The 22,632-nt window shown below is 54.2% G+C and overlaps 2 protein-coding genes across 5 annotated transcripts; one reads left to right on the top strand and one right to left on the bottom strand.

The window, feature by feature from the left end:
- The first annotated feature begins 57 nt into the window (after nucleotides 1–57).
- On the top strand, nucleotides 58–7,184 carry ACTMAP (actin maturation protease). Of its 4 annotated transcripts, XM_059381386.1 has the most exons (6): nucleotides 149–1,149; nucleotides 2,767–2,835; nucleotides 3,265–3,389; nucleotides 3,680–3,809; nucleotides 3,901–3,971; nucleotides 4,709–7,184. In XM_059381386.1, exons 1-6 carry the CDS (start codon nucleotides 836–838, stop codon nucleotides 5,044–5,046), a joined length of 1,047 nt encoding a protein of 348 aa, XP_059237369.1. In that variant the 5' UTR covers nucleotides 149–835; the 3' UTR covers nucleotides 5,047–7,184. The 4 variants fall into 4 exon arrangements, with proteins under 4 accessions (XP_059237370.1, XP_059237369.1, XP_059237371.1 ...); XM_059381388.1 differs by lacking the exon at nucleotides 3,680–3,809 and having other exon boundaries at nucleotides 166–408; XM_059381389.1 differs by lacking the exon at nucleotides 3,680–3,809 and having other exon boundaries at nucleotides 1,060–1,149.
- Nucleotides 6,423–22,547, bottom strand: ITPKC (inositol-trisphosphate 3-kinase C). The gene is made up of 7 exons (XM_059381382.1): nucleotides 21,321–22,547; nucleotides 17,475–17,574; nucleotides 14,148–14,361; nucleotides 13,370–13,574; nucleotides 10,540–10,641; nucleotides 9,833–9,904; nucleotides 6,423–7,876 (listed from the first exon to the last, which is right to left on the bottom strand). The coding sequence occupies exons 1-7, from the start codon at nucleotides 22,425–22,427 to the stop codon at nucleotides 7,673–7,675; spliced, it is 2,004 nt and encodes a 667-aa protein (XP_059237365.1). The 5' UTR covers nucleotides 22,428–22,547; the 3' UTR covers nucleotides 6,423–7,672.
- Nucleotides 22,548–22,632: the final 85 nt, after the last annotated feature.

Consider the following 22,632-nt stretch of genomic DNA (forward strand, 5'->3'; position numbering starts at 1 on the left):
ATCAGCGAAGGCCCACCCCCTCACGCGCTTCTGACCAATGGGGAAGCCGCTCGCCCTTGTGCAGCTTCCGGGGGCGGTCCTTTGAAAGTCTCTCCAACAACCCCCCTCCACGCTCCGCCTTCTCGCGTTACGTGGCTCTGTGGGGGTGGGCACGAGTCGGGAGTCCCGCCACGTGATAAGGGATAATGTGTGCTGCGGCTGCCATTTTGCTGGAAGGGGAGGCGCATTTACTTTCTGTCTCCGTCACGTATTCCGGCGGTATCGCGGTTCTTAGCGTCCTCTGATCTGTGAGCCTTTCCCAACCCAGAGAGCTTTTCCTTTCGCGCTCTGATTCCAGGACCTTCTCCACGACTAAGCCATCTTCCCTGCCAGGTGTCCTTTTGATGTCTTGACCTCTGTTTTATCAAGGTCAGCTCCAAGGTTCCGAACTCGGGCCTGGGATGTGAGGGGTTACAGAGCCTGAATTCTCTGGTCTTTAGCCTTGGGCTCCAGATTCCCGCAGTTTAGGCGCCCCACCCTAGAGCCAAGCGTTGATTCCCGAGTTTCCAAAACTTGCCTGGGATAATACAGTAACTCTTAATTAAATTCCTCTCGGAGTCTTGCAACCCAGCCCCAAACCACAAATCTAGTTCCGGATAAGGGATCCGCCCTGTTAACCCCTGCTTCCATCGTTCCAAGTGTCCGTCCTGGTCCTTTCAGGCCCACTCTTCACCCAAGTTCTGGAACTCCGCGCTAAAACTTTCAGAACGTCCATGCCTGCAACTAACTCATTTTTAGAGTTTCCATCTGGCCCGGATTCTTGATCTGACAGCACTTGCATGTCATAAACCCCAAAATGATTTCTCGATGCTCTCCCCCCGTAGACCCCCCAGCCCCTCCACAAACCCTTGTTCCCCAAACCCCCATCACTCCACTTCCTTTCCCCCCAAATGTCCCCAATTTAGCTTTTCCACCTCCCTCAAGTCTCCAGGCCCCTATCCCCCCACCCCCACCGCCACCGCCACCTCCACCCCCTGTCAGGGGGCTGGCTCCCCCTCATGTCTTCGGCATAGAGAAGAGCCAGCTCCTGAAGGAGGCCTTAGAGAAGGCCGGCCCAGTCCCCAAGAGCAGAGATGACGTGAAGAGGCTCCTGAAGCTGCACCAGGACCGGTAGGGTGTCCCCGAACCACCTGTCCCCCGGTCATTTCAGCTGTCTTCTCCTGGGGTTTCCTATTTCCTCAAGGTCAAAAACCTCAGCTCCCTACTTAGACCCATGCAGGGCACGCCTTCTGCAAAGAGGAGAAATCTTGCCCCCAAAGACACCTAGTACAGGGGCAGGGACAGATCCCTCCCTCACCAGTGACAGCCCAAAGTGGTGAGAGCTATAGTAAGGGAGTCCTGGGGGCGATCCTGGCCAGACTTGGGGGTTAGTGGGGACTGAGAGCTGTCCCGGCTGTGATGAGAATTAACAGCCTGTGCACAGGCACAGGCTGAAATGAAGAGATGTTCTTTTCCAGGATCTGCAAATATTTCTTCAACTGGATGGGGGAGGTGGTAAACGTGGAGTTCCATAGGTGGACAGGAGCCAGATCACACAGGGCAGGGGCACTGCGTGGAGGGAGGCAGACGATCCTGAGGGCAGCGGGAGCTGCGGAAGGGCTTTGCACAGAGAGGGAGGCTATCTGTGGGGACTGGAGGTGGTGAGACAGTCAAGGGGTCCAGGAGGAAGCTGGAGCCCCCAGATATCCAGGTGGGAGAGGTCTAGATCTGGCCTGGAGCTGTGGTGACCTGGTGTAACAAGGAGTGAGTTGCCCAGACTCATGGAAGAAACTTCCAGCTCTCTGGACAAGTTTATAATCCGTTTGGTTAGGACGTTTGTTGGGCACTATTCTCAGTGTGTTTAGGCATTTATTTCATTGGGTTAGTGATTCTGTAAGATAGGAACTATGGTTATGTCATGTTCCCGATGAGTAAACTGAGGATTATGAAGGTGGTTACTTCACCGCAGCACTTAGAGGAACCCAATCTGCACTCTGGCAGCAGGCCTCAGTGCCTTTAACCACTGTGCCATCTTCCATCAGGACAGTGCTCCAAACTGGAACCGGGAGCTTTGGGGTTACCCCACGCCCACCAGCCTTGCTCTTTCACTGGCCTTGGAACAGAAATACTGGATAAGCATGTTGCCCAGCCTCTCCTGAGCCCTGGGGCTGCATTGGATCAAAATCTTATACGTGACTTCCCCAAGGGTGGGGCTGGACAGGCCTGCAAGCGCTCATTATCCGGCTGATCTCTTAGGCCTGGAGTGTGGTCTTACGTGGTTCTCCTCTAGGCTGGGTTAAGGGATTTTCATCCCTATTGAACAGGCTTGAGAAGGAGGAAAAAAAAATCACAGGAAGGGTTTGGGTAAACAGTCACCCTTCTTCAAGAAATTTGCTCTAATAAGTCCATTTTCCTGGCTCCAAGTTGGAAAGATTTTGTACATCTGTTCTTTGCCCCTACAACAACCGAGAGAATGAGCAGGGAGCAGCAGGTAGAAGGAGGATTCCCACTGAGCAGATGAGGACGCGGACGCTTGGGAAGGGACAAGTGGCTCATCAGGGGAGAGGGAAGTCAGCATCAGAGCCTCGAGCTGCCCTCCGGCCTCAGGATAGCCAGACCTGGGTTCCTCTGCCCATTCCTCAACACTCCACTTCCAATCGCACCTCGAGGCCAGGGGGTGGGGGGGCTGGGGGGATAGATCTAGGAGCTGAGCTCTTTCCCATGTGACCTGAGCATGCTCTGATTCAGTTTCAGAAATGACTTACAATGGATCCTCTTCTGTGCAGACGTGCCGTCCCTCATCCAGGAAGGCCCTCAGTACGTGCCCTGATCTGGGACTCCCACCCGACTCTTCCTTTGCTGTGTGCTTCCTGAGGGCCACTCTGTAGGGAGGGAGGCATGGGTTTGTCCCAGGCATCTTGGAAGGGGGTGGAGGGGAGGGAAACGGGGGCTGGAGGGTGGGGCCCTGGGTGCATGCACAGTGAACTGTTGGAATGAACGGGCAAGGGCAAGCGAGTAAGTGAATAGTCTTTATCTCGGACTCTACTTGGCACCTCCTCCTAGAAGCCCAGGTGACCTCTCTCCCCACCTTCCTGCCCTCCCTGCAGCCCAGCAGGTCTGGGAAAAGGGAAACTCCCCCAGCACCAGCACGGCACACCAGTTCCTTACATTCCAGCTTCCGGGGGCAGAGGGGGTTTGGTAAAGACATGACTTAGGGGTGGAGGGACCGGGCTTGTCTCTCCCCAGGTGTGGGCTGGTGGCCTTGTGGATGGCAGGCACACTCCTGGCACCACCCAGCGGCATCCCCCTAGAGAGACTTGTGGAGATGGCCATGGAGAGAGGCTACACGGCCCAGGGAGAGATGTTCTCTGGTGAGTTGGGGGCATGGGGGGTCTTAAACCAGTCCTGCGAGAGGACCCTGTTCCAATCCTCTGGCCCTTCTCCCTCACCCAGTAGAATATTAGGAGGTGGACTCTGGAGGCAGGTTGTCTTCATTCCCAGCGCACCTCTGCCCCCTCCTGCTGGGTGACTGTGGACAAGCAGCTTACCCTCTCTGTGCCTCATTTCCTGCATTTATCCAGAGAGGTGGTGGTGGCAGTGCTTATTTGAGGTGCTTGCAGCCAGGCACACAGCGATCCTTCTGTCTCTGTCACCCCTGTAGTGGCCGACATGGGCAAGCTGGCCCAGGAGACACTGGGCTGCCAGGTGGAGCAGCTCCATGGTGGCCTGGGCGGTCCCAACAGAGCCCGTGTCCTGTGGCACCTTGTCTCTGGACATCCCCTGCTCATCCCGTATCCCAGGGCCCTGAAGGGAGCTGGTGGGGAGGGAGAAGGGTGGGTCCCAGGGCCACACTGCAGCTTTGGCCTTAACCCTCTGCACCAGCTACGATGAAGATTTCAACCACGAGCCGTGTCATAGGAAGGGCCACAAGGCCCACTGGGCAGTGAGCACAGGTGGGTCTCCCCTCCCATACATACTCCTGTGTGCTCCCCCTGTTGGTCCCCAGCACCCCACACTCTCAGCCTGATAATGGCATGTCTCCTGTGCTCAGCGCAGGGACCAGGGCTGGCCTGTCCCCATCCCCACAGGATATTTAGTTAGGGACCTGGCAGGCAGCAGGTGCCCCAGTATCTGCTAATCACAAACAGAAGCTCAGAGCGCAGACTTTAGGATTTGGGCTCCATAGCGGGTCTAGCCACCTCCTGGCTCTGTGACTCTGGGCTTTCCTTCCTCCATCTGAAAATCGGGGCGACAGTAGCAAAGCATATAAAGGTCTGAATGGGGCAGGCACACTGCATGTGTCAGTCAGCGTCCGCCTCGATCGGCCTGAACATCCTCATACCCCCACCCCACCCTGCTGCTTGCATGTTGGGTGGTCTGCATGTTGGGTGCCCCATGCCCGGGTCCGTGGCCTCGGCTCCTCTGAGTCTTCCTTTACTAGACAGCAGGAAACCACTGGGTGACGATGCCCACTCTATTGAACGCCCCTTCCCCTCCCTGTGCTACTGGTCTGGGACCAGACACCGTAGGTCCAGTCCCAGCCCAGCTGTGTGCCCACGGCCCCGCCAGCCACTAAGGGATGCATGGAGGCAGCACCCACACCTTCCATGAAGGACGGTGTGGGGAGCTCAATGAGCTGCGGCATGGAGTCAGCGTGCCCTCCCGCTCACAGCTTCCCCTCTCTTCCCAGGGGTCCTGCTGGGTGTGCGGGCCGTGCCGAGCCTCGGCTACTCTGAGGACCCTGAGCTGCCAGGTCTGTTTCACCCGGTGCCCACCATGCCCCACCAGCCACCAGCCCTGCCAGAGGAAGGCTCTGCAGGAGTCGTCTACCTTCTCTCGAAGCAGGGCAAGAGTTGGCATTACCAGCTATGGGACTATGACCAGGTCCGGGACAGCAACCTCCAGCTGACGGACTTCTCACCCTCAAGGGCCGCTGATGGCCGGGCGTACGTGGTACCTGCTGGCGGGGTGCGGGCTGGCCTCTGTGGCCAGGCCCTGCTGCTCAGACCACGGGACTCCGGCCACTAGCCTGCTGCAGCCCTGAGCCAGGCTGACAGGGTCCCGGCCACAGCTTAGCCTTGTCACCATGAGAAGAGTGCCCCGGTTTCTCCCTTTGCAAGAGCTTGCAGATGTAGGCCGTGTTTCCCAGGACCTCCAGCCAGAGACCCTCCACGCAGAGGCCCCCTGCCACCCCAGTCCGTCTAGTCCCAGTCCCCTTCTCCCACCTCCCACGCCCACCCTGCAGTATTGGGCTTCTGATGCATGGCTGGGATCCAAGCCAGGAGCCAGTCAAACAAGCTCCCTCTCCAGGAAAGAGACTCACCAGAGCCGGCCTGCAGGTCCTGCCTGTCTGCCCCACCCCAATGTTGAATCCAGACATTTCTCTCTCGTGACCAGCCTCCTCTCTCTGGACACCTGCAGGAGCCTTCTCACCGCACCGCTTGCCGCCCCCCTGCGTCTGTTCCCTTAGAGCCTACGATGCCTTGTCTTTAAAAATATAAACCAGGTCTTACCACCTACCTTGGGAGAAGCTTCCAGCAGCTCCTTGTTGCTCACAGGACAGGGATTAAACTCTCCTAGCCCCAGCTCATCTAGCCACACTGGCCTTCCAGGTCCCCAGAGTGTCTACTCTCCTGCACCCAATCCTCTGCTAAGGATAACTCCTTAATTCTCTATTTTGGCTCATCTTCCTCTTAATTCTCTATTTTGGTTCATCTTCCTTGGGAAGACTCCCTAGCTTCAGGCACGGCTCCTCTTCCACCTTGCCTTTTGGCTTAGAAACACACAGAAAGTGCTAACATGTGCCAACCCCTTTGCCCATTTTAACTCATCAGATTCTCCATGTAAGGAAGGGACTAGTTCTTCCTTCATTTTACAGGTAGAGAGACTGAGGCCCGGAGAAGTGTGTGAGGTCTGGCCTGAGGTCACAACTGGCAAGTGGCAGGGCCAGGATGCAAACCCGGCAGTTAGTCATTGTACAGATGTGGGTGGAGAAAGAGGTTCCTGATTGAACAAAGACCTGTCGCTCCTACTCTGAAAGGGGAGGAGCAGGTCTGTCTTGGTCCCAGGTACTCAGTGCCGGGCAAAGGGTCTTGTTGAGAGATGCTGTCCATTGCGGTATTTCTCCCCTGAAGAGGGCACCCCTGCCCTCACGCCTTGGACCCCACAGTTGGCACTGTCTGGTATGCTGTCCTAGGAGGCCCTGAGGGCACAGCCGGGAGCTGTCCCACTCATGAGTCTGTTCCCCACATTGTCCAACACAGAGAAGTTAGAAGACCAGTGGCCGGGTGAACTCAGACTGAATGATCCCAAAGGGCCCATGATCCCATGACCCCACCCAGCACCAACAGTGAAACGGAGCCTGGAGCCCACACACCCCAGAGGCGAAAGAAAATCCACAAAGCTGACTCTGTGTGATTTATTGGGGCGTCGTCCAGGAGGGGAAAGTACACAAAGCGATTTTGCCTCCTGTTCCCCAACACTGCCCCAGCTAACGACTACCTCCCGTATAAATAAGTATAAAGACGGTCAGTAGAAAAGAAGCACATCTCCTCGGGCCTGGAAGACACATTCGAGCTTCAGCTTAGGGAAGAGGGAGGTGCCTGGTTCCCTGCCTCAGAGGCCAGGAAGCCAAAGGTACAGGTGCAGGAGGAGGGGGGATGGGATGCACGCTTGGTGCTGCCAGGGTCGGTGGGGTGGACCCGGTGGCACACTCCAGGCCAGAGCCAGTGGCCCAACCTACCCTGCACCCCTGGAGGAAGGCAGCTCTGCTTCCCAAATCTGCTTTTCCATGGCTGAAAGCCCTTCCTGCTACAGGCCAGCTAGGAGCAAGGGAAAAGGTATGGGGTGGGAGGAGGAAGTCCTCAGGCTGAGGCCGGTGCCCAAGGAACGAGGTGGTGCTAGTCACAGTGGAGGCCGGGGAAGTGGCTATGGTCTCAGTCTGCAGGGGGTTGGCAGAGTTCTTTCTGGAGCGGGGAGGATCCCCATGGGGCCAGGAGAGGGCAGGACAGGGTGAACTGGGTCCCACCAGACAGCAGAGCGCTCAGATCAGCCCCATGTGGTGTCACACCCTCCCCAGGGTCTTGGGTGCTGGAGTGGCTCCCGGGGACAAGCAGATGGGGCCAGAACTCTCCTAGGCAGATAGGTGGCTCCTGCCTTTATTTGCAGGTGAAGGCTGGTTCTCCAGCATACCAGCAATAAAACCAACTGTCCCCGGCCTCTGGGAGCCAGCCTGCAGCCAGGAGGGGGCTGACAAGGAGGCAGTGATTATACTCATTCCTATGGCGACAGGCACCATGTCAAGCCTGTGGCCAGTGGCATCTGAACTGTGTTCTGTCAGGGCTCGTGGTTCAGTTATGGTCCCTAGCAGCCCCTCAGAAACTTTCTGGGCTGGGCAGAGGACCCAGTCTGGTTCTGATTCACTGTGGGATGCAGCCACGTCACACCTCCGCTCCAGTCTTTAAAATCTCCAAATCATGGGAAGGGCCGGGCACTACCTGGTCTCCAAGGCCCTTCAGACCTTCCAGCCGGTCTTGTGCGGTGTCCAATGCCACCTCTCCCATCCCCGCGGTCAGTGCCCCCATGGCCAATGTTGGGGCACCACCAGCCAGATAGGCACCAGCCAATAAAATAAACCTGGCAGCGGGCAGGTGGGTCAACCCTGGGCCAGCCCCCGAAGGAGGTGGATCAAGTTGTCCAGACCCCAGAGGTACCCATCCTCGCGGTTGCCCTCAGCCCAGGGCAGTCGGTGGCTGAGCGTCTGGTGGTCAGGCAGGGCCACCGTTTTGCCGAAGTCAATCATCCAGACCCTGGCCAGGCCAGTGTGGTCATGCACAAAGAGGAGGGAGCTGCCCACCACCTGCAGGGGAAAGAAGTCGGAGGTTAGAGGGAGGAGCAGGCACCGGCTTCAGGCCCCCTTCCCAAAAGGCAGCTGGGCAGGGTGCTTGACAGCATGAGCTCCGGAGCTGGGCTATCCGGGTTCAGATCCCAGCTCTGCCGCTGACTGGCTAGGTAGCCTTGTGCAGGCGACCTTAACCTCTGCCTGCCTTTACTTGCTCATATGCAAAGTGGGAATAATGGGATCATAGTACATTTGCCTCGAAGGCTGCTGTGCCCATCACATGTGGGAATTCATCCACATAAGGCCCTTAGGACACCAGCCGGTATAGCAGAGGGACCGCCAACGTGAGCCTTTTCCACGCTGGGCTACAAACTCAGGTACCTGCAAGACCTCGCGTGGGTCCAGGGAGCCCAGCCGGCACTATGAGCGGATAATGCCTCCCCCAGGGAAGAAGAGCTCAGGCCCTTCGGACTGCGGCTGGTGGTGATGTTCCCTCCACTGGAGAGTGGTGATGATGGTAACATCCCACAACCATGGCAGCATTCCACGACCCCATGGGCTCATGAAGTGCCTTGCGGTGCTGGACACACAGCCCTCGGTAGTTCCCGGCGTGGGGGCAGCAGGGTGGTGGTGGTTAAAATTAGAAACAACTTCCATTGCCTTCATGGGACTCCAGGTGTACAAGGCCCTCCCCTTTTCTAGTGGGGTTTCAAACTGCACCGCTCCCAGAGAACCCAGGTGACTGGGCAGGTGCTACCGCCCCACTCTGTTTGGGCGTTGGCACATGGCAGGCAGCCCAGTTGTTGCCACATCTCCCAATGGGCCGCAGAAACTGGAAGTCCCAACTTGGGTGTCAATTATTGTGTTTTAGATGCTGGCAACTCATTTTTTAAAGTGGGTGAAACTGAACACAAGTACAGAAGAGATGAGGTCCCCGGGCCTCCTCGTTGGGACTTGCACGTAGAGCCCAAGGCAGTGATGAGGCTGATGAGGATGACATTTGATGATAATGAACATGACAGTCATAGCAAGCACACATTGAGAGTGGACTATGTGTCCTGCTTCCATGCTTAATGGGCCATATCCTCACCCCACCCAGGAGGCAGGGGCTCTGTTAGCCCATCATGCCTGTCCAGAGATAGGTCCCAAGCACCGGAGGCTGAGGAGTGCAGACTGGGGTTCGAACCTGGAGGCCCAACTCCCAGATCAGGGATCTATTGGAATTTGGGGATACCAAGAAAAAGAAATGAGGAGGACCTGAGAGGGGGTGGTAGAAGAGCTTGGAGAGAGGAGGGAGAGGACACGCAAATGCAGGAAGGTCATGACTTCCCAGACTTCCTGTGACAGCCCAGAGAAATTGTTTCCAAAGAGACCAGGCTGCACAGGAGAGGGAAGGGGGAGAGCCACCAAACGGGAAGGCAGACACCAATAATTGAGAAAATTATGATTATTAAAATTACAAAGTAATTTTAAGAGCAAGAAGTTAGGGCACCTAGGTGGCTCGGTCAGTTAAGTGTCTGCCTTGGGCTCAGATCATGATCCCAGGGTCCTGGGATCAAGTCCCACATTGGGCTCCTTGCTCAGTGGGGAACCTGTTTCTCTCTCTCCCTCTGCCCTTCTCCTCCTGCTCATGCTCCCTCTCTCTCAAATTAAAAAAAAAAGCAACAACAAAAAACATTGTTTTCCCCCATGTTAGGAGGAAGCTGAGGCCCTAGAAGGTAAATCATGTGTCCAGAGTCCAACAGCCTTCACTGCAGACCACCTGGCTCAAGCCCACATTCTGAACTATGCCATTTCCCTGAAATCCCCTCTGTTGCCCACCCTAAGAGAAAACCCCAAAACGTGGGGGTTCCTCTTAATAGCTCTGCCCTGTCACTCTGTCAGGGGATTCTGTTTGGTGCCGCCCAGAGGCTGATGACCCCCCCGCATCCCCTACACAGGGCCTTCCGCGCCCACGGCAGCTGGGGCTCACACCTCATGGGTCTTGAAGAAGGGGGAGTTCTCCAGAGCCTCTCGGAGCTCTTCCAGGCGAACCACGTACTTTCTCTGTGTGAGAGAGAGTGTTTCTTGGTTAGTACAGGGACTCTGGGTCCCCTTCCTACTGCCCCAAGGGAGCAGGGAGAACCCGGCCAGAATGGGATCAGGGGAGCCGTGCGGGGGAAACAGGAGGCAGGCAGAGGCTTGGCTGCCCCTGGGTGGCACAGAGCGGAGCGTGGCTGGGAGACTACATGAACACCCACAATTCCCAGCAGCTCCTCCAACTGAGGGGTGGAGTCTGAGTCCCTTGAATCTGGGCTTGGTCAGAGGACTTGCTCTGGCCGGTCAATCGGGGCAGAAATGATGGCAGCCACTCTGAGGCATCGAGACATTTTGCATTTTTGCTGGTTCTCTGGGCTACCTGCTTGCACCCTGAGAACGTGCCCAGGCTCGCCTGCTGGAGCGTGAGAGACAAGCAGCCAAGTCATGAGCTGAGATGGTGAGCCCATCACCAGACACATGAGCAGGGCCCGCCCGGTCCAGCCAGCTCTGGCCAAGCAACCAGCCAACCGCAGATGGTAAGCAAGGCAGGCCAGTGTTGGCCAACCCCGGCCTGGAGCAGACCACCACCTTAGGAGCAACGATGGTAGCAGTGGTCTGCTTGTCTTAAGCTGCCAAATTCGGGGCATGAGGGTCCCACTCACCAGAATGCCATGGTTCCCCTCCACAAAGTCCTCCAACACCTTTGTCACCTGTTCCAGCTCCTGGGTCTTCTTGAAATTGGTGTTGCAGGTCCCATTGGCCTTCTGCAGGGTGAGGGGTGAAGAAGGCACAGTGTTGCAACTTTTCCTTCATGGGCTGACACCAAACCGCATCAGGCACCTCCCGGGACCACCTGCCTGTCCCCGGGCTCCTGGCCGCTTGGGAGGAGGAGACCGCTCGCCCACCAGGCCAGTTCCACCAAGGCCCACTCCACAGCAACCAGTCTTTCCCAGTTTAACGCTGAACCCCCTGGTTGACCCAGTCTAGCCAAGTGGACTTTGGAGAGGGCTGGGTCTGGCTTTGAACAGTGCCTCTGCTACTTCCAAGCTGGCGGCCTGTAAACAAGCTGATTCCCCGGCCTCAGCCTCAGTTCCCACATCTGGAAAATGAGGACTGTGTTGGTATTTACCACCTAAAGCTGGCATAAGGATTAGAGGAGACTGGATGGGTATGATGCATGGCACAGTGCCTGGCGCACAGTTAAAGAAGCACTCCATAAATGAGACTAGTGTTTTGTTTTGTTTTGTTTTTTAATGTCTGAGAGGGGCACAGAGAAACCACCTGAGTCATTCTGCCCCATTGCCAGGTGCCGTGTGGGTGCTGAGAACATGAAGGTAACAGGACAGACACATAGTTGGGTGAAGGAGGCAGGTATGGAATAAGATCATCACAAAGGGAAATAAGAATAATGAAGTAAAGAGAGGGCCCTGATCTGGCACGATAGAAATCAAGGTGGGCTTCCTGGAGGAAGTGAAATTTAAAAGACTGGATGTGGCTCAGTCTGTTGAGTGTCTGCCTTAAGCTGGATCGTGGTTCCAGAGTCCTAGTATCCAGCCCCATGTTGGTCTCTCTGCTCAGCAGGGAGTCTGCTTCTTCCTCTACCCCTCTCCCTTACTCATGATCTCTCTCTCTCAAATAAATAAATAAAATATTTAAAAATTTAAAAAAGGGGTGCCCAGATGGCTCAGTCATTAAGCATCTGCTTTTGGCTTGGGTCATGATCCAGGGTCCTGGGATTGAGCCCCATATCAGGCTCCCTGCTCAGCTGGAAGCCTGCTTCTCCCTCCCCCACTCCCCCTGCTTGTGTTCCCTCTCTCACTGTGTCTCCCTCTGTCAAATAAATAAATAAATAAAAATAAAAAATAGGGGTGCCTGGGTGGCTCAGATGGTTAAGCATCTGCCTTTGGCTCAAGTCATGATCTCTGGGTCCTGGGATCAAGCCCTGTTCAGGCTCCCTGCTCAGGAGGGGAATCTGCTTCTCCCTCTCCCTCTGCCCCTCCCCACCATGTGTGTGCATGCACTCTCTCTCTCAAATGAGTTTTTTAAAATTAAATTAAATTAAATTAAAAATAAAATGAGACAGAAAAATGACTGGGAGTCAATCAGGGGGACATGTGGGAAGAGCATGTGCAAAGGTCCTGTGGCAGGAAAGAGCGGGACTCTTTAAAGCAAATGAAACTGCTTCAGTGTGGCCTAAAGATAGATGAAGAGGAAAAGATTGGGGAGAGATGAGGCTAGACCCTGGAGGGCACTCTAGGCCCGGGAACTTTTCTCAAGGGGACTAGGGAGCCATGGAAGGATTCTGAATAGAAGAACGAGCATCAGATGTACAACTCAGAAAGATGGCTCAGGCAAGGTTGTTGGGAAATAGGTATTCTCATGTGTCATTGGTGGGGTGCAAAATGGTCTTACTCCTGTGAAAGGAGTTTGACAATTTCCAGCCAAATTCACAATGCACCTCATCTTCGACACCGTGCCCCTGTTTCTGGGACTCTCATCTACAGCTTAACCCACCCACTTGCAAAGTGTCTTGCATATAAAGTGATTCACTGAGGTACTGTTTATAATGGCAAAAAAGTGGAAAACCCGGTGGCCATCCGTAGGGGCCTGTGTCTCATCCAGAGAGACCTATTACACAGCTGAGAAAGACAGGAAGGGAGAAAGGAAAAGAAAGGAAGGCAGGCAGGCAGACTTTCCATGGAATGATACAGAAAATTCTCCAGGGCTATGTTACCTTTTATGTAAGAGGGGAAGGAGGAAAATTCAGGATATGCAATTGCATTTGTTTGTATTTGCAGGAAGAAAGAGAAGAAACCAGAAGGTGGTTCTCCAGAAGCAGGCAGGGGCAGAGGGGCAGAATGGGAAGGAGAGCAGCAGGGTCAGGAAAGAGATCCTCCCCCGCCATACCCTTTAATATTATTTAGATTTTTAAACTGTGTGAATCCGTCTTCAAACAATTAGGTTTAATTTACAAAAAAGAGAGAGTAAGAAGGGAAGAGAGAAAGCAAAAAGGAAAATCTTTCCCCATACAGGGGAGTAAGGATCCTTTCAGCGGCCATGTTAGATGTGGATCAGAGAGGGTAAGACAATGAACCAGGAGCCCAGGCAGCCTAGGGCAGGAGAGACCAGGGAGGCTGGGTGAGGAGAGACCAGGGAGGCTGGGGGTTGGTGGGAGACCAGGGAGGCTGGGGTGAGGGGAGACTAGGGAGACTAAGTGGGAACGATGGGTGGACTAGGGCAGGGCCATAGGGAAGAGAGCAGAGGGAATCAGGAGCTGCTCAGGGAAACAGGTAAATAAAACTTGGACACTGATAGGGGTGAAAGAGAAGCAGGATCTCCCTGAGCCCGTCTACTCATCTTCCACAGTCTCCCACTCTTTCTCCACATCCTGCTTCTCCCCAGCTTTCCCTGACACCCATATTCCCCATGAGGCCCTGCCTCTGATCTAGCGCTCAGGCCTCCGGTGACAGGCAAGCAGCTCCTGGCCCTCACCTTGATGCCCTCAATCCGGAAGCCCAGGGTGGAGGTCGAGCTCACGGTCTCCCTCCACTGCATGTAGCGGGGCTTGGTGACAGCACCCTGCGCATGTTCCTCAGGGGTGGGGGCCCTGGGGTCCACAGCCACCATCTTCTCATACATGTCCTTCCGGGGCCGGGGCCTTTCTCGGGCCTTCACTAGCTCCTCCTCCAGGTAGGTCCTGGGACACAGAGGACGTGACAAAGAAAACTATGAGGAACAAAAACGCAGGACATACTCTCTGATATCAAGACAAGCAATAAACCCACAGCATGGCACAAGAATAGACAACTGGATCAATGGACAGAAACAGAGTCTAAAAACAGATGCACATGTGTACATTCACCTGAACTACAATGAAGAAGGCCCAGCAATTCAGTGGGGAAAAGGAGGTCTTCTCAATAAACGATGCTGGGTCAACAGTTTCGTGATATTGACATGGGGGGATTTCAATCCCTACCTCACACCATGTATAAAGATTAATGCTTAATGGATTGCAAAGCTAGATGTGAAAGTTCAAACAATAAAGCTTGTAGAAGAAAACACAGGAGATCACACAATCTTGGAGTAGACAGATTTCTTAAACACAAAGCTCCTAATCACAATGAAAAATGGCAAACTGGCCTGGATTAAAAGTGTTTCTGTATATCAAAAGATATAATTAAGAGAGGGAAGTGGGGAATGTCTGAGTGGCTCAGTTGGTTGGGCATCCTCTGGCCCATCACCTCGGCCCCACACTTGCCCGTCAACCTACCTGCTGCCCATCTTGCAGTCCATGATGGAGGGGCCCTCAAAATCCGCCAGGAGATCTTCCATCTGGTTGAAGGCCTGGCCATCCCGCTGCACCACGCCATAGTAGGTGGGCACGAAAGGCCGCAGGGGGTCATTCATCAGCTGCTCCAGGCTGCGCTGCTCACACTGACAGAAACGCTTGAGGATCCGACCATCCTCTCCTGCCTGGAAGTTCCCTAGGAGCAGCACAGTGGACAAGAAGCTGGATCAGCCTGAGGATCTCCTCATCTCCCGGATGCACTGGATAGTGGCTTCCCTCCTCCTGCCTGACCCTTCTGAAGGGCTTTCTCTTCCTCCCCGCAACTCTCACAGTCTTGGCCTCGATGTGGCAAGGGCAGGACCTGCTGCTGCTCCTTGTTCGGAGTCCTGTTCATAGCATGTTGTGTCCTCATTTGTTTTGTCATTTTACATCAGGAGCTTGTGATCGGCTGTGGGAATTTTTGTGTGATCCAAGTGGAGGGCATGATGCTCCAGAGCAGATCTGCATTTGCTTTGGGACGCCTGGGTGGCTCAGGCGGTTGAGCATCTGCCTTCAGCTCGGGTCATGATCTCAGGGTCCTGGGATTGAGCCCTCTATCAGGATCCTTGCTCTTCGAGAAGCCTGCTTCTCCCTCTCCTCCCTGCTCCTGTGCTCACTATCTCTCTCTCTCCAATAAATAAATAAAATCTTTAAAAAAAATTGGGGGCACCTGGATGGCTCAGTGGGTTAAGTCTCTGCCTTCAGCTCAGGTCATGATCTTAGGGTCCTGCAATCGAGTCCTGCATCGGGATCTCTGCTCAGCGGGGAGCCTGCTTCCTCCTCTCTCTCTCTCTGCCTGCCTCTCTGCCTACTTGTGATTTCTCCCTCTGTGTGTCAAATAAATAAAATCTTCAAAAAAAATTTTTTTTTAAATTTGCATTTGCTTCTGCCTGGAGTCCCACAGTGCTAGCACCTGGGGCCAATTTAGCTGTAGGGATGCCTGGGTGGCTCAGCCGGTTAAGCATCTGCCTTCGGCTCTGGTCATGATCTCAGGGTCCTGAGATCAAGTCCCCCATCAGGGTCCTTGCTCAGCGGGGAGCCTCTTCTCCTTCTGCCTGCCATTCCCATTGCTTGTGCTCTCTCTCTCTCTCTCTGACAAATAAATAAATAAAACCTTAAAAAAAAAGTCTTCAAAAAGTTAACTGACAAATCTGGCATTTCCTGGCCCCTGAGATTGTGTATAGATTAGAACTACAAATTCTTACTGAGGCAAAGTGTATTTTCAGACTATGTTCTCCAAAGATGGCTGCACCAATAGCTCCTGGCCCACAGGTTCTTCTAGAATTTCACCACTCCCCATCTAGAAGTGGAATCTAATTCTTTTTCTCCTCTTGAACCTGGGTGGACTGATGACAGAGGCGACCCTGGGACTTCAGAGTCTAGGTCGCAAGAGAAGTGATTTCCATTCTGTGGGCAGAGACGCTTGCCTCTGCCATCCTGAGCAGCTGGGGAAGAAAGTGGACTAGTCCGAGGCCACCATACTGTGAGGAAGCCCAAGCAGCGACACAGAGAAGCCACACAGAGACGGTCCCAGCTGAGAGCCAGCTGAGAGCCAGCTGAGAACTGATCGCAAGGCACAGGCATGAATGCATCTCAAAAGTTTCAGCCTTGGGTGCCTGGGTGGCTCAGTCATGAAGCGTCTGCTCTCAGCTCAGGTCATGATCCCAGGGTCCTGGGATCTAGCCCCACATGGGGCTCCCTGCTCAGCAGGAACCCTGCTTCTCCCTCTCCCACTCCCCCTGGTTGTGTTCCCTCTCTCACTATGTCTCTCCCTGTCAAATAAGTAAATAATATCTTTTTTTTTTTTTTTTAAGGATTTTATTTTTATTTATTTGTCAGAGAGCAAGCGAGAACGAGCGAGAGCGAGCACAGGCAGACAGAATGGCAGGCAGAGTCAGAGGGAGAAGCAGGCTCCCTGCGGAGCAAGGAGCCCGATGTGGGACTCAATCCCAGGACGCTGGGATCATGACCTGAGCTGAAGGCAGCTGCTTAACCAACTGAGCCACCCAGGCGTCCCAGTAAATAATATCTTTAAAATAAAGTTTCCACCCTGCTGTGTTCGAAAGAGTTGTCCTAGCTGGGTTCCCAGATACCATGATGCAGCAATAGGCCGTCCCTGCCATGGTCCGTCCAGACTCCTGACCCCAAACCTGGGAGTGCAATAAAATGGTCCTTTGATTCCACTAAGTCTTCTTTTAAGCACTCACTTCTGAGGGGTTTTTTTTTGTTTTTTTTTTGTTTGTTTGTTTGTTTTTGGTATTTTAACTCAGCCAGAGTAATGAGAATGCAGAGAGATGGCGGTCCTGTGGCTGGGGGAGCTGGCCTTTTCAATGACAGATCTAGTGACGAACCAGGTAGGTATGTCCCCTTCTTGTCTCCCTTTGCTGGTGGACCCACCCCATTTGTCTAGTTCTACCCACTACTGTTTTTTGTAAGTTTTATTGGAACACAGACACGCTCACGTATTATCTGTGGCTGCGTTCATGCTGTATAACAATAGTACTGAGTTGTTGTGACCAAGCCTATTTGGCCCACAGAACCTAACACACTTATTATCTTGCTCTTTTCAGAAACTGCTCTGTGCTGGGCATTGGGCTACTATCAGAGACATCATGCCAGGACCTGGGGAAAACCATCAGACCTGCTGTCTACAGAGGGCCTACTCTATCTGGCCATGAGGAGAGAACAAGGAAGGATTATTTCCATTTATAAGGACTCATGTCTCAATCTTCATAGACATTTTTGTTTATCAATATTTTCTTAAATATCTGACTTTATTTTTATTTTATGCAGGCTCCATGCCTAATGTGGGGCTTGAACTCAGAACCCTGAGATTCAGAGTCGCATGCTCTACCGACTTAGCCAACTAGGTGGCCCGTGCATATACATTTTGATTTTAACCCTTCTGTTAAGCCGGCAAGGGAGGTATGGTGATCTCCATAACACAGGTGAGAAAACCAAGGCCTAGTAAGAGAATGTAACTGGCCCAGGATCTCCCATATATAAAGCTTTAAGCCCAGGACCGTTCTTCTCCCAGGGTTAGGATTTGCTCCCCCAGGCACTGAGACAAAGGGAACAGCCTGCAGTCCTGATGTATGGATGGCCCAACCCAGGCCTAAGCACGTCCCATACCAGCCTCGTGATGGGGAGACTGTCCTCAAGCCCACGTGACAGATGGGGCAAGCTGAGCTATGGAGAACGGCTCTGGAGCTTTCTTCCCCCAGCCCAGGCTTCTCTGCCCCCTGCCAGCACCCACACCCCTGCTCTCACCAGCATGTCCTGACAGCTGGACCCAAGGGTAGTGTTTTCGGAAGGAGACCATGAAGGGCGAATATTTCAGAACTGTCTTCAGCTTCTTCCACGGTTTGTTCTGTGTGAGGCAGAGCAGGGTAGGGTTGAGTGTCAAGGGCAGGGAGGGAAGGGGATAGGGTGCTGCACTGAGGGGAACCAGGTGGACTTTCCAGGGCCAGAGGGCTTCCTGGGATCGCTGCTCCCAAGCTCACAGGGCTGAGCAACACCCACCACTTCAGCCACCTGGAGGTCCTCCAAAGACCTCAGCAAAGGTGGGGTAGAGTCTGTCCATTTTCTTCTGTCCTCAAAGAGTAGAAATAGGCCAGATCTCGCTGCAGTAACAAGCAGTCCCCAAGTTTTCCCCTCCACACCAAACACTTGGAAACCTCCCTTCCATCCCGAAACCAAGTCAGACCTTCTGGAGAAGATGACAGAAGCAGGAGTTGGTGAGTGGAGGCAGAACCGCAGAGAAAAGACAGAAACAGAAGCAGGTGACAAGGTAATGACTGAGCCAGAGAGACAGGCACAGGAGCTGGAGACTGGGACAGTCATGAGCACAGCTTATCAAATGGCTCCAACCCCCACCCGCCCCCCATTCCAGGGACATCCCTGCCATCCTGACCTTGGGTTTCTGACTTGCTTTGGCCAATGAAATGTGAGCAGAAGCGTGAAAGCCAGTACATAAGTCTCCGTGTCCTTTGCCCTGCTGTAAAACGGGGTGGGGAGTGTGGAAAAAGAAACAGAAGCTTCCTCAGTCCTGGCCTTGAGTGAAGACAGCATGGAGCAGAGCTCCCTCACCCACCAGTGGCTCACGGTCCCTGTGCAGTGTGAAAAAAATAATCTGGTGTTGTTCCACGTCACTAAGTTTGGGGGCTGTTTGTTACTACAGCAAACCCCGACCTAGCCTGACTAAGAGAGGGACAGGGCTGCCAAAAGACAAAGAAAGAAAATACAGAAAGACAGAAAGGGAGACATGGATACAAAACAATGATCAAAAAGAAAGAGATAAGCAGAAGCAAAGAAAGAGAGAGAACAAGCAACATAAAACCAGTAAAGCGAACTGAAAACAAAGATTTAGTTATATTGGGTTGACTCAGCCAAGAGGTTCTCGGGACGGGGTCAGTGTCTGGTTCACATGCATGAGCACACATGCAAACACACACGGACACACTCTTTGCTCCAAGCACATGGCAGGCCCCAAGGCAGGTGTTAAGACAAGGGGTCCTTTCCAGAGAAGGAAGCTGTGTGGCCCATGCCCCCACTACACTGGGGTTAAAGCCATGTTCTCTCCCACCCCCTCAGAGCTCCGCCACCTGGCAGACATCTAACTGATGGTGGGAAGGTCATGCAGAGGCAGGGTGTTGGGACTGCAGGATTCAGGAATGGCTGTTCCTTCCACCCTCCAGCTGCCAGCCATGGAGAGGAGGTGATTAATAAAGGTTCCTGTTTACTAAGCACCTGGAACATTCCAGGCACAATGACAAAGACTCGGTGAGCCATAACCTACTTAATCCTAAAAACACAACCCCAGGAGGATTGTTGTCTCTGTTACAGAGGAAACAGAGGCCCAGAGAGATCAAATCAGTTGCCTCAGTCACACAGCACAGTGCTGGGGTTCCAGCTCGGAACCCACCACCCTGGGCTGACAAGCTATACCCCTGCTGGACTATGAACTCTGAAGGCAGGGATTGGGGTTCTCATAGTTATGCCTATGTCCCCAGCCACAGCCTAGCACAAATAGCTGCTTCAAAAACATCGCTTGGACTAAAGAACATTAGCTGTTATGGTCTTTTTTTTTTTTTTTATCATAAGCAGATTCAGTATCTTTTCTCTTTCTTAGACCTGATAGTTAATCCAGGTTTTCTCAGATGGTTTCATGATGGTCTCCTCTTCCACGCCCCCTCTTCCAGAAAGCCCTCTCTGATACCCCAGGTGTGGCCAATCACACACGCCCTCACCCCCACCATGGTCTCCCACAACACTCGGCTTCCCCTATCCCAGCCCTGACTACTCTGTAGGGTGGTGGGTCTGTCTGGGATTTCAAAATAAAATGAGAAGAAAGCCAGGGTTTGTTTTTTGGGCAGTGGGAGCAACGAGGGGGGGCAGGATGGTGTGCCCTTGGGCTTCACGGCAGTGGAGGGGTTCAGGAGGGAAGCAAGGAAGCTGAACGTGGGAAGCAGCCTGGAGACAGGAAGCTCTGAACAGAGGACTGAATTTCTGATCACTATCTGGAAGGCCCTGGGGATCCATGGAAGGCATGGAAAGCAGGGAAGTTTCAAAAGTTGACCAAAACTGGGTCTTGGAGGCAGATTCTGGAAGGATGAAGAAAAACTGGACACAGGGAGGTCTGGGAGGAAAGCAAGTGAGGGACAGATCGACCCATACGTCCCAGAGGCTGAAGTAACTGGGTTTTAAACTCAGCCAGAACTGAGTAAGAATCCTGACTCCAACCAGGCTTGACCGACCCTAAGCAAGGGGCCAAACTTTCGAAACCGGTTTTCTCATCTATAAAGTGGACGTGGTAATAATCCCAATCTCAGAGCGCTGTTCTGAGGATTTGGGGTTAACACGTACATGACACCTAGAAAGTGCCTGGTATTCCAAGGGTTTGAATCCCAACTCTGTGTCTTCCAAAGTGTGTGACCTTGGACAAGTGTCATGACCTGTCTGGTCCTCAGTTTCCTCATCTATAAAATGGGATTAATAATAGTCTCTACCTCATAGGGCTGCCATTAAGATTCAATGAGTTAATATGAGCAACAAGCTTAGTCCAGAGCTGCGCATAAATGAGTGCTAGCTGCTATTTTTTTTCCATTGTCTTCCAGGATCAGCTATCCTGAGATGCCAAGAATGTGAGAGAGTAGGTGGAGGGAACAGCGAAGGCAGAAAGACCATAGGGTCAGCTCCTTTGCTCTGGGCGCAGGCAGGTCGAGGCAGGTCTATCTCTACCTGTGGCCACATGTGTGAGCATGTTCCTAAGGGATGCCTGTGGGGAGAGGGGGCCTCAGGGCAGACTCCAGCCAGAGGCCCCAGGAGAGTGGGAGGACCCAGCAGACCAACCCACTTGAGGCTCTCACACCTGCCTTGGTGTTGACCCTCCCTGAACCTTCCCTGCCCAGCCCTCCTGATTCACTAGGGAAGAACCACACCCAAGCCGAGGATGAGTGCAGAGGATGTAAACAAGAGTCTGCAGGGCCCCGCCATGAAGATCTGGGGGGCAACCGGGAGACCAGAAGCTCCCTGGCTAAGCTGGGCGTCCTTAGCATTTGGGGCTCACACAACCCTTCGAGAATCTGATAAAAGCTGGGGGATCACTCCCTACAAAAATGAATGGCTAAAGGGTGATGAAGGTTCATGACCCCTTAAGACAGTCACAGGCTCTAGACTAAAAAATCGGAGGGGGGAAAAGTGCACCTTTTCTGTCCTTCTATACTAGAGCACTCCAGATTTTGAGGTTACATACTTTCTAGAAAATCCGAAGAAGTCATACACGCTCGATACAGAAATATGTGAGTACACACACAAACTCGCATGATCACACACAATTTCAGGAATTCCTGGGCACCGCTAAGTCAACCAGCGGCTGTCCACTTTAGACACCAGTACCAGAGGCAGTGGGGGGAAGAGAAAAGGAAAGGATGAGGATTGTGCTGGGAGTGGGTTGGTAACCCCAATGGTAGAGGGAGGAGGCTGACAGAGGGAAGAGGCAGGTAACTGGAGATGAAATTTTTGGTGGGTACTGGAAAACTTCTCAAAGCAAAGGCAAGGGGATGGGATAAGGGGTCTGGAGAGGTGTGGCTCAAGGGCAGGATGGTTCCCACTCACCCCAGACCTGTCCTCAGGGTCGCTGGTACCTCCGCCCCCGGCCACCACATCATCCTCAGACTCGTCGAAAGAGGAGGCAGAGGAGAAGCCGCCACTGCCCCCATCAGCCCGGGAGGGGGGTCCCACTGGCAGAGCCTCAGGCTCAGGTGTTTCAGGAGTGATGATGAGGCGGGGCACAGGGGTCAGGGAGCTACACTCCAGGTGAGAGTATAGGTGAGTCCCCAACTCCCCAGGTTCTGGCTCCTCTAATGGGCCATCCTGATTGGACTCCCCCAAAAAACAGTCTGTCCCAGGTTCTATCTGGGGTCCATGAATATCTTGTGTCTGGGCACCATCAGTGCCAGACGGTGTCCAGGAGCCAACAGTATCTTGCTGTGTTGGGAAATCTTCAGTGCCAACCTGCTTCCAGGCTGTTTTAGTATCCTGTTGTATCTGGGAGCCATCAGTGTACACTTCATTCCAGGAGACATCAGCACTCGATTCTGTGGAGGGATGGCCCCCCTCTGGTTGAGTCCGGAGGCTGGACCTCTTCTTGTGGGTCTGGACGTTATCAGCCCAGGTCTTGGCCCTCTCTGGTTGGGTCTGTGTCCCATGTATCTCTATCTGTGTCCGGGGCCCATCAACTCTGGGCTGCGTCCAGATGCTGGCCCTCTCTGGCTGAGACTGTAGGTCAGACCTGTGTGGACCAGTCCAAAAGCCATCTGTCCCAGTTTCCGCCCAGGGACCGGCTGTCTCCAGCTCTGACCAGTGGCTGCTCCTTTCGGGACCCGTCCGGAGGCTGGACACGTCTGGCTCCGTCTTTTGGCCCGGCCGCTCTGTCTCCACTCCCAGGCTAGCTGCTTCTGGCTCAACCTGTCCGTCTGTCCCCGGCTCAGGCCCGAGGCCGACCCTCTCGGGCTCGGTGTGGAGGCTGGGCCCCTCGATCCGGACCCGGGGCCCGCCCCCGTCGGGCCGCCCCGCCGGGCCCCCCGCGCCGGGCCCAGGTCTCTGCTGTCCCGGCTGCCGCCGCCGCCCCCCTCGCGGCGCCTCCAGCCCCATGCGGGCCGCTCCTGGCAGCGCCCCGGCCTCTGCCTCACTCAGGCTCCCCCGGCACGGGCAGCGCCTCATGCCCGCTCCCTAGATTCGGGCTTCGACCCGGCCCGGCCCCTCCTGCCCCTTTAAATCCCGCGAGGGGTGTGGCTGGGGAGCCCCGACTCGCGGGTTCCGGCCCGCGAAGTCCTGCCCGTCCGGCCGCGCAGGGGTTAACCGATACTCTGCCCCCCTCCCAACCGGGAAAGCCCCGAGGCCCCGCCCCGGACGTGACGCCAGGGGG

The sequence above is a fragment of the Mustela nigripes genome, chromosome 17 (genome assembly GCF_022355385.1).
Source record: "Mustela nigripes isolate SB6536 chromosome 17, MUSNIG.SB6536, whole genome shotgun sequence".
NCBI lineage: Eukaryota > Metazoa > Chordata > Mammalia > Carnivora > Mustelidae > Mustela > Mustela nigripes.